This window comes from Mandrillus leucophaeus, unplaced genomic scaffold (assembly GCF_000951045.1).
Source record: "Mandrillus leucophaeus isolate KB7577 unplaced genomic scaffold, Mleu.le_1.0 Scaffold14, whole genome shotgun sequence".
Taxonomy (NCBI): Eukaryota; Metazoa; Chordata; class Mammalia; order Primates; family Cercopithecidae; genus Mandrillus; species Mandrillus leucophaeus.
The window spans coordinates 8,488,985-8,500,560 of NW_012101365.1; the positions used below are offsets into that span (position 1 = coordinate 8,488,985).

Below are 11,576 nucleotides of genomic sequence, written 5' to 3' on the forward strand. Positions count from 1 at the left end.
ACAAAAAACTAGCCGGGCGAGGTGGCGGGTGCCTGTAGTCCCAGCTACTGGGGAGGCTGAGGCAGGAGAATGGCGTGAATCCGGGAGGCGGAGCTTGCAGTGAGCTGAGATCCGGCCACTGCACTCCAGCCTGGGTGACAGAGCGAGACTCTGTCTCAAAAAAATAAAAAATAAAAAAAGAATGTAAAATTATCTCATGTGTTTATCTTGATTAAATGTTAAAATGAGAATATTTAAAATATTTTAGGTTATATAATATATAGTTAAAATTAATTTCCTTTGTGTTAAATGAGGATATCGGAAAATTTTAAATTATATGTGACTTTCTCTGAAGAGCAATAATCTAGGATACAACTGCAATGTCTAGGGAGAATTAGAGAATAAGAAAGCCTAAATGGGGTTAACCTATGATAATTAAAGGTACAGAGACACTCTAAAATCAACATGGCAATAAGTGGAAATCGTGGGAACAGAGAAATTCTGGCTTAGTGAGGAGAACTCCATAAAATGAAGATGAAAGAGGTTAATAAACCACTACTTATTAGACTATGACTAGCTATCTTTATAAATCATAAAATCAGAAATCATTTTGTTCAATCCTCTCCTTTTATGTGTACGAAAACTGAGCTATAAATAAGGATCCACAAATGTAGGGAAAAAAAATATTCGTTCTATAGTATTTGTTTTGTGCTTTTTATTTAGATTCCTCCCACGTAACACCTGTAAATTATGAAGCGAGAAGAACTTTTACATGTTCCAACTCTGTGTCCTTGGACAAATTAACATCTCTGGGTTTCAGCTTATATAACTTTAAAAATGCAAACTTGGACTTAAGGTTCAAAGTGACTTAAATATTCTATCATTTCTACTCAATATTCAGATATCATAAACAGTTGGCTAGTGACAGAAACTCAAAATATGCAATCAGATCTCAGATGTAGCAGTAAAACAGAACCCAAGGAATAAAATGCTGCTTTTTGCATACATAGGTAACATGATATTATATAATAGCAGTCTGGGGCTGAATAAAATCCATCTAGTAAACAGTGGCCTCTTGTAATTTTTGCATTTATAGATTTTTCACCCTGAAACCTGTACTTTCCTCATCACCATTAAAGGATACTCTTCTTCCAACAACATTTTCTCAATAACAGCTCTGTTCTCTTCACTGATGGTGTTATCCAAGGTCCAAGGCTATTAAAAAGGAGAATATATTTTTCTTTTTATTATTGCTTTTTGAAATTATCTTCTGTTTTGTTAAAGAAAAATACATGATATAATGATTACAAATGACAGCCACCATTTACTGAGCACACAGACATATTTTTGATTACCACAGTAACACTCAGATAGGCATTAATACTTTACCAGAGCGACTATAGCACTACTCGCATTTTAAGTGGAAGAGCAGAGACTTTACACCCGAGTCTGTTGGATTCCCAGACTCATGCTCCTGCCCAGGATGAGGTAATAATCGCCACCCAAAAAAGGAATTATTTGTTAGGCATCAGATGCTCTGTTAGACACTTAACCTCTTTCCAAAACTCGCCACTAACTCTCCTTTTTCCTCAGTTACAATCTCCATGATCCTACTCATTTTCAATGCTCCAGGTTAAATATTTTCAGCTCATATCTCTTCTTCAACCTCTAGACCATAATATCCAACAGCCCATCCAATATTTGTACTTGGATATCTAATTGGCTTCTAGAACTCAACATATCTAAAACAGAACTCACCATCACTTATCGCCACCTGCTTCTCCCTCTGCATTCCCAACTCCACAAAAGGCCCTCTTGCTCACTAAGTTATTCCATATAGAAATTCAGGAATCACTGTAGATTCTTTCCTTTTCCTTTGATGCCCATATCCAATCTATCAACCAGTTCTACCTCCAAAATATAATTCAAATCCATCTATTCTATCTCTTCTGCTACTACCTCAGGCCAAGTCCCAATCATCAAATCTTGCTTCAATTACTGTGAATGTTTCCTAACTGGTCCCTTTAACTCCAGTCTTACTTCCCTCCAGTCTTTACCACAGTACCCAAAATTAATTTTATAAAAATGTATTGCTAATCTCTATTAAATCTATAAGAAATGTTTCAATGATATCCCAGTTCCTTTAAAACAAAACGTAAATCCTTTAGCATAATCCGACTCATAAGTCCCGCATGACAGAACTCTAGCCTTCCTCTCCAACTTTGCCACATGCTGCCACTCCTCCCTTTCCCACCATATTCTAGACACTGGCCTTCAACCAGAGCTTCTGTAGTTGCTGTTCCTTCTGCCTAGAATTTTTTATTTTAACTGTTCACATATCTACCCTTTTTCCCATCAATTTCAACTTAAATATCACCTCCTCAGATTCCCGCACTGACAATTAAATCTAAACTAGGTTTCTCACTCTGGTACTCTCAGTCAGCATCTTGCTTATTTCCTTCAAAATCTATTACTAGTCTGTCTGCCTGTTTATTATCTAACTCCCTTTTAGAATATAAGCTTCTTGGGAGCAGGAACATGTCTGTCTTCATTATAGTCATATTCTCCAAGCCTGACCTACTGACTGGCACACAATAAGTACTCAATAAGTAATTACTACATGAAGAAATAAGCCCTGTGATAATCCCATTTTTTTTTTCTCTTTGAGACCGGGTCTCACTCTGTTGCCGAGGTTGGAGAGCAGTGGCACAATCAGAGTTCACTGCAAACTCAAACTCCTGGGCTCAAGGAATTCTCCTGCCTTGGTTTCTCAAAGCACTGGGATTATAGGCAGGAGCCACCTTGCCCACCTACCACTTTTTTAGGTGTAAAGAAACTGAAGGTCACAAATTTGAGAAGTGGTACAGCAAGGATCTGTACCTAAATCTAGCGGGCTCCAATCCTGTTCCTCAACAGGCCATTTTTCAATGTCAAAAGAGGAGGTTTCTATTTCTAAAGTAAGAAAAATTCTAAATTTCTAAAAAAGAAAAATATTACATCTGTGATAGTTGAGAACTAGCACTAAGTTTAAAAAAAAAAAAAAAGCAGCACTCTAGGCAATAAATAACAGCTTAATGCACCTGATATTTTTATAAAATACTTACAATAAGGCCATTCTCTGTTCTCCAAGATGAATCAAGATAGTGATCTTTTTGTAAAACTGATGCTGTATTTTTGTCACTTCTGTAATAATTAAGAAAATGAGTATATAAGTGAAAATCATACTGGTTAATGAATGTAACTCACACAGCACAGAAGCTTAGGCACAGAACTAAGCATTTGCTTAGTTCCCTTCTCCCCTTAACAAACAGATTTAACATCGTGGAAATGCCTGCTCTACCTCTTTGGCCTGTGAAATACATGGTAGCGCTAAGCTACCCCATCTCAATTGTGAAACATCAAGTCTGACTGCTCACTTCTTTTGGTTCTCAAGAATAAACAATCTCATGAGGAAAACAATACCCCAAAGCAGCAATCGCAACGTGCTCTGTGACTATGAACCAACAATGCAGTTTCAGTTGATTAGTACCAGTACCCATGTGTATACAGGAATTCAACTTTGTGATTAAACCTTTTAGCTGTATCTAAATTATAAAAATCACCATCAACAGCACCACCCATAAAATGGAAAAAAAAAAAAAAAAAAACTAGATGACAGAACCAAAACAGAAAATACTCAAAGGGCAGTACAGTGAATAGATAAGAAAAACATGGTTTTAATAACAACTCAAACAATTTAAAAAATTAATTTGATTTGGAGGCTTTTCAATGTCCACGGGAGATCAAACTTTGTTAATTATCTCACTCTTTTCATTAAGCTCATAAGAACTCTTTAAAGTTACATTGTTTACCCCATATTTGAAAAGACTGAATAAGTTTTGGGGGGCTCAATCCATGATATAAATTTAATATTTTGCTTATTGACTTTTTCTAGACCTAGTCTAGTGGTAAGAATTTTCCATCTCTAAGACTGCAAAAACCTTTCAACAGGCTTATAAATTTGAATCTTTAATTAGGCAGTAGTTATAATAAATTGTGGGACTAATGAACTATTCTCTAAAAGCAATCATTTCTCTCAATTGTTGATGGCAAATAGGCTTAATCTTAAATGCCAACTATGACCTGGAAGAGACTACCAGGAAGGCTAAATAAAGGATTCTGAGACTTGTATTAGCTCAAGGAAACCTTTGCTCAAATAACTAGGTCTGCCAAGAGTTCAGAAAGTAGAACCACTATCATTTCAAGTTCACTGTAGAAATCTTTTTATTCCTCAATAAGAAGAATCAGCAACACTCATACTCTGGTAGCTACTTCTGGATATCTGCCTGATTACCACATATTAGCATGTTTAAAGCTTGAAATCACCTTTCCTCCCAAATCTGCTACTCTTCCATTGTTCACCATCTCACTCAGTGGCACTACCATCTCCCTAGTTATCCAAGCCAAAAATCCAAGCCTGCCCTTTTTTCTTCACAACCCCCATTTAATCTGCCCCAATTCTGTTGTTTCTCGCACTTTCCAAATCCAGTCCTTCTAGTATATTCATACTGCCTCTGAGGTCCTGTAGCTTCCAATCTTATATACTTTTCCTGGATAAATGTAAAAGATAAAGCTGACAAACCATTCACCTCCCCTCCTTTATCTTTCTCCACCCATCTCCATCTGACATACGTATAAGACTGCTGTTTATGTCATCTAACAAGAACGTTAGTTCTATGAGAGCACAGACTTGGTTTTGATACACTGTTATATATCAGTGCATGGCATGTAGAAAGTACTCAATCAATATTTGTTGGACTGAATGAACAAGGTAGGCGGGGCGTGGATCAGTCAGATCTCTGGAAGTTAAAAAATGAAGATTTTTATCAAAAAACCAACTGGGGAGTGAAGAGAATAACATGATCTGATTTGGATATAAGAAAGATTACTCTAACTTCAGAATAGAACAGAAGGGGGCCAAGAAGACAAGGAGCAGTTAAGAGGGAGAGATTATAAAAATACTAGAGAAAAGTGACAATAACTTAGAGCTATGGGACAGTGAGAACAGGAAGAAGTGTATACAGTTAAGAAGATACTTAGACAGAATCAACAGCCCTAAATAACTGATAGGGTAGAGGAGTAGAAGGAGGGAAGTAAGGAATGGTGAAGTTTCGGTCTGTGCTTTGGGTGACTGGGTGTGTGTAGGTGACATTTACTATACTAGGGCACAGTGAAGAGGCAGATTTGGTGGGGAAAACTTATAAGGTGAAACTGAGGTGCCTGTGGGACATCCAAGTACAGATAGATTCAGAGAACTGGATAAATGGATCTGTCACTTAAGAGAGATCTGTGTTGGTAACAGATTTGGGAAACATCAGCTGGCAAGTCAAAAATGGTTGAACACTGGTAAAACTTCGTATCATTCAACCTAACAAAGAGAAGTTGAAGTCTTGAGAAGGACTGTGTGGTCAGTGAATAAAAGTCCGATGAGAAAACTCCTTGCAACACCAGGATGTAAAGAACATTAAGAAAAGAAGGATGAGAAAGAATGGTAGAAGTAGAAGAGAAACCAAAAAGTTTCAATGCCACCTTCTAACTTTGACATCTAGCACTTACCAAGTGCTTACAAGTGTCTATTAAATTAATCCTCAAGGGTTTCACAGATGCTATCATCAACTGTAACTACATACTTCAGAGAGTACCATTACACTAAATTCCATATGATTGGAGCTCCAACACCACTGGGCACTATTTACCAGAATATAATATTAATGATACTCCTTGGGGTTGTATAAGACAATGGTTGTAACCATCACCAGGAACCAATAACCTTTGTAATCCTGCTTGTTACCACGAGTGCTACTGGGGAGTAGACCTAGGCCTCAACTAAAATAGGAAGAAAAAGAAAAGTGGGAAAAATTTAACACAATCAGAAAAATTAAGATAAATCTATGGAAGAAGCATACCGCCAATGCCCTCAGGTGATCAATGTTTAGTGCTTCTAAGGTCAGCCCATTTCTTTCTAGACTGCAGATAAGTATCCCTGCCAACCTATTTCATTAACTTGTTGTGAAAAGTAAATTAAATCAAGCATGCAAAAGCACTTGGTGAAGATTTAAACATTGCATGAATGTCAACAAGTATTGTTATTAAGGGCTCCTTACTCATCTGCAAAGCTTTGAGGGACAATGACCATATGAGTTTAATTACCCCTCACGTCTTTATAGGGCTTTAGAGTTCATGATACACTTCTAAACACACTATGTTAGTACCTCAAGCGCTGGGTTAACACTTCTCCCCAGTTCACAGAGGCCCTGATATTAAGCTGAACTACATGAAATTGCCACTTTATAGAACAAAAATGGTCTAAATATTGGCAATTTCATATGGTTCAAGCTAATACAATTCTAAGGAAATTGTACACAATTATAGACATAGATGGTTGACTTTAGAACTCAGGTCTTCTGATTCCTGGCTAGTATAGTCATGGCTAAATGACTAGATTCCATGGCTAGACTCCATGACTTAAAAGGAGGCTCATGGCCGGGCGCGGTGGCTCACGACTGTAATCCCAGCACTTTGGGAGGCCGAGGTGGGCGGATCACAAGGTCAGGAGTTCGAGACCAGCCTGGCCAACATGGTGAAACCCCATCGCTACTAAAAATACAGAAAGCAAGGAGTCAAAGGAGGTTCCGTGTCAAATCACACTAGGCTGTTTGTTCTACTGGAAGAGGTATTTTTAAAAAATGTGATCCCTCACTGGATTCTCACAGTACTGTCCCCGAGGGTAACAGGATGGTAAAGAATACATTTAGAGGGCACCTACTGTATGCTTAAGCATATCTCACAATCATTTCATTTGATCCTCACAATTTCATGAGGCACATATCATGACTCTCAGTTTAAATATGAGCAGTCTGAGGCTCAGACAAGTTAAGTATCTTGCCCAAGGTCACATTGCTATTAACTGGTAGGACGAGCAAATGCAGAAGGAAAACCCACAACTGTCCAACTCTAAAACCTGGCCCCTTTAAGTCAAGCTGCCTCTCAGAAGTTTTACAACTATCCCCATGTGGAAGGGATGAAACGACTCGCCCAAAGTCACACGCCTAGCGAGCCACAGAGTAAGAGTCCCTGTGCTCAGGTCTCGTCCGTAGCCGCTCTTGTTCTAGTTACAGTTGAGGAGATCCTGAAAAGGAGGGAACGGAAGAAGGAATCTAAATGTAAAACAAACGCAATGTGGTAGGCGAAATCGGTGCCCTCACAGCATCCGGCAAAAGGTGAAAGCGACACAGGAGTACCTGAGCTCCAGGTAACCCCCCTGCCCGCTGGGCTCGGGACAAGCCGGCGGGCGCGGCGCCTCCCAGGCCCACAGGAGACCCTGGCCCAGGCGATAGTCTTCTGTTCCCTTTTCCCTTGCCGGACCTGTAGTTTTCCCAGGGCCCTCTCCTTGAATCCAGTCCCCTTTCCGCCCCAGAAAGACCCGGTCTGTGAGCCTCACCCTGGCTGTGCCCCCGCCGCCGCTACCACGTCCCCTTCGATATCCACATCAGCCTCTTCCGCCGCCATGATGGGACCTGACCCCGTCTATCCTCCCGAGAGATCCCGCGAGACGAAAATGGCCCGGGGGCAGAGCCTAACGCGTCACGGGGCGGGGTTGAAGCGTCGTCCAGCCCCTCCCGTGCCGGGAGGCGGGGTTTCCAGAGCAAACGCATAAGACTGCTGTTTATGTCATCTAATAAGAACGTTAGTTCTATGAGAGCACAGACTTGGTTTTGATACACTGTTATATATCAGTGCATGGCATGTAGAAAGTACTCAATCAATATTTGTTGGACTGAATGAACAAGGTAGGCGGGGCGTGGATCAGTCAGATCTCTGGAAGTTAAAAAATGAAGATTTTTATCAAAAAACCAACTGGGGAGTGAAGAGAATAACATGATCTGATTTGGATATAAGAAAGATTACTCTAACTTCAGAATAGAACAGAAGGGGGCCAACAAGACAAGGAGCAGTTAAGAGGGAGAGATTATAAAAATACTAGAGAAAAGTGACAATAACTTAGAGCTATGGGACAGTGAGAACAGGAAGAAGTGTATACAGTTAAGAAGATACTTAGACAGAATCAACAGCCCTAAATAACTGATAGGGTAGAGGAGTAGAAGGAGGGAAGTAAGGAATGGTGAAGTTTCGGTCTGTGCTTTGGGTGACTGGGTGTGTGTAGGTGACATTTACTATACTAGGGCACAGTGAAGAGGCAGATTTGGTGGGGAAAACTTATAAGGTGAAACTGAGGTGCCTGTGGGACATCCAAGTACAGATAGATTCAGAGAACTGGATAAATGGATCTGTCACTTAAGAGAGATCTGTGTTGGTAACAGATTTGGGAAACATCAGCTGGCAAGTCAAAAATGGTTGAACACTGGTAAAACTTCGTATCATTCAACCTAACAAAGAGAAGTTGAAGTCTTGAGAAGGACTGTGTGGTCAGTGAATAAAAGTCCGATGAGAAAACTCCTTGCAACACCAGGATGTAAAGAACATTAAGAAAAGAAGGATGAGAAAGAATGGTAGAAGTAGAAGAGAAACCAAAAAGTTTCAATGCCACCTTCTAACTTTGACATCTAGCACTTACCAAGTGCTTACAAGTGTCTATTAAATTAATCCTCAAGGGTTTCACAGATGCTATCATCAACTGTAACTACATACTTCAGAGAGTACCATTACACTAAATTCCATATGATTGGAGCTCCAACACCACTGGGCACTATTTACCAGAATATAATATTAATGATACTCCTTGGGGTTGTATAAGACAATGGTTGTAACCATCACCAGGAACCAATAACCTTTGTAATCCTGCTTGTTACCACGAGTGCTACTGGGGAGTAGACCTAGGCCTCAACTAAAATAGGAAGAAAAAGAAAAGTGGGAAAAATTTAACACAATCAGAAAAATTAAGATAAATCTATGGAAGAAGCATACCGCCAATGCCCTCAGGTGATCAATGTTTAGTGCTTCTAAGGTCAGCCCATTTCTTTCTAGACTGCAGATAAGTATCCCTGCCAACCTATTTCATTAACTTGTTGTGAAAAGTAAATTAAATCAAGCATGCAAAAGCACTTGGTGAAGATTTAAACATTGCATGAATGTCAACAAGTATTGTTATTAAGGGCTCCTTACTCATCTGCAAAGCTTTGAGGGACAATGACCATATGAGTTTAATTACCCCTCACGTCTTTATAGGGCTTTAGAGTTCATGATACACTTCTAAACACACTATGTTAGTACCTCAAGCGCTGGGTTAACACTTCTCCCCAGTTCACAGAGGCCCTGATATTAAGCTGAACTACATGAAATTGCCACTTTATAGAACAAAAATGGTCTAAATATTGGCAATTTCATATGGTTCAAGCTAATACAATTCTAAGGAAATTGTACACAATTATAGACATAGATGGTTGACTTTAGAACTCAGGTCTTCTGATTCCTGGCTAGTATAGTCATGGCTAAATGACTAGATTCCATGGCTAGACTCCATGACTTAAAAGGAGGCTCATGGCCGGGCGCGGTGGCTCACGACTGTAATCCCAGCACTTTGGGAGGCCGAGGTGGGCGGAACACAAGGTCAGGAGTTCGAGACCAGCCTGGCCAACATGGTGAAACCCCATCGCTACTAAAAATACAGAAAGCAAGGAGTCAAAGGAGGTTCCGTGTCAAATCACACTAGGCTGTTTGTTCTACTGGAAGAGGTATTTTTAAAAAATGTGATCCCTCACTGGATTCTCACAGTACTGTCCCCGAGGGTAACAGGATGGTAAAGAATACATTTAGAGGGCACCTACTGTATGCTTAAGCATATCTCACAATCATTTCATTTGATCCTCACAATTTCATGAGGCACATATCATGACTCTCAGTTTAAATATGAGCAGTCTGAGGCTCAGACAAGTTAAGTATCTTGCCCAAGGTCACATTGCTATTAACTGGTAGGACGAGCAAATGCAGAAGGAAAACCCACAACTGTCCAACTCTAAAACCTGGCCCCTTTAAGTCAAGCTGCCTCTCAGAAGTTTTACAACTATCCCCATGTGGAAGGGATGAAACGACTCGCCCAAAGTCACACGCCTAGCGAGCCACAGAGTAAGAGTCCCTGTGCTCAGGTCTCGTCCGTAGCCGCTCTTGTTCTAGTTACAGTTGAGGAGATCCTGAAAAGGAGGGAACGGAAGAAGGAATCTAAATGTAAAACAAACGCAATGTGGTAGGCGAAATCGGTGCCCTCACAGCATCCGGCAAAAGGTGAAAGGGACACAGGAGTACCTGAGCTCCAGGTAACCCCCCTGCCCGCTGGGCTCGGGACAAGCCGGCGGGCGCGGCGCCTCCCAGGCCCACAGGAGACCCTGGCCCAGGCGATAGTCTTCTGTTCCCTTTTCCCTTGCCGGACCTGTAGTTTTCCCAGGGCCCTCTCCTTGAATCCAGTCCCCTTTCCGCCCCAGAAAGACCCGGTCTGTGAGCCTCACCCTGGCTGTGCCCCCGCCGCCGCTACCACGTCCCCTTCGATATCCACATCAGCCTCTTCCGCCGCCATGATGGGACCTGACCCCGTCTATCCTCCCGAGAGATCCCGCGAGACGAAAATGGCCCGGGGGCAGAGCCTAACGCGTCACGGGGCGGGGTTGAAGCGTCGTCCAGCCCCTCCCGTGCCGGGAGGCGGGGTTTCCAGAGCAAAGGCGCCCCCAGAGGCCTGGGGCTTCGTCTTTTCTAATTTGTTGATATGTAGAGACCTTGGGAAGTGGCCTACGCCTGAGCTTTTTTTTTTTCTGAGACGGAGTTTCACTCTTTTTGCCCAGGCTAGGGTGCAGTGGCGCGATCTCGGCTCACTGCAATCTCCACCTCCCGGGTTCAAGCGATTCTCCTGCCTCAGCCTCCCAAGTAGCTGGGATTACGGGCCACCACGCCCGGCTAATTTTTGTATTTTTAGTAGATACGGGGTTACACCATGTTGCCCAGCTGGTCTCGTACTCGCGACCTCAGGTGATCCGCCCGCCTCGGCCTCCCAAAGTGCTGGGATTGCAGGCGTGAGCCACCAGGCCCGGGCCCGCTTGGGCTTTTAAGAGCTTCCGCTCTTGCACAAATTCTTTGGGATCTCACTGCTCTCATTGATAAAATGGGGATAACAGCAACAGCTTTCTGGGCTGATGAAAAAAAGTCAAGCCAGACCTGCTTTGTGAACTGTGAAGGTTGCATACCTGCTGGTTATTTAAGTCTCTGTCTCTCTGTTTTTTAAAGAAAAGGGTCGTGCAGCCCTTATGTGAAGTCGTTCAGCATTTCACCTAAGTGCTGAACAACTTTTATTTTAAAATTCAACAAATATTTAAGAATATAACTTATGATTGTGTAATTTATTTTGTAGATGTCTTTGCAATTTAAAAATCACGCTCATGACCATTAATCCTCACAATATTCCAGTGAGGCAGGCAAAGCTAATATCACCAATTAATACTTTACAGGTGAGGTAACTGAGGCCTGGAAAGCTGAAATGACTGCCCAAGGACACGTAGCTTCAAAGACAGCTAGGAACAGAATCCAGGCTTTGTTGACTCTCTACTGAGTGCTCA

At 41.5% G+C, this 11,576-nt stretch overlaps 1 protein-coding gene across 1 annotated transcript in view; it reads right to left on the minus strand.

Annotated features, from left to right (window-relative positions):
* MYSM1 (Myb-like, SWIRM and MPN domains 1) overlaps nt 1-7,567 on the minus strand; it is a 38,968-nt gene extending 31,401 nt beyond the window's left edge. The window contains exons 1-3 of the mRNA XM_011973858.1: nt 7,460-7,567; nt 3,084-3,162; nt 1,124-1,194 (exon numbers count right to left, since the gene is read on the minus strand). Of these exons, the coding sequence (XP_011829248.1) occupies nt 1,124-1,194; nt 3,084-3,162; nt 7,460-7,527 (218 nt within the window). The 5' untranslated portion in view covers nt 7,528-7,567. The remainder of the gene's footprint in view (nt 1-1,123; nt 1,195-3,083; nt 3,163-7,459) is intronic.
* Between the last annotated feature and the right edge of the window lie 4,009 nt (nt 7,568-11,576).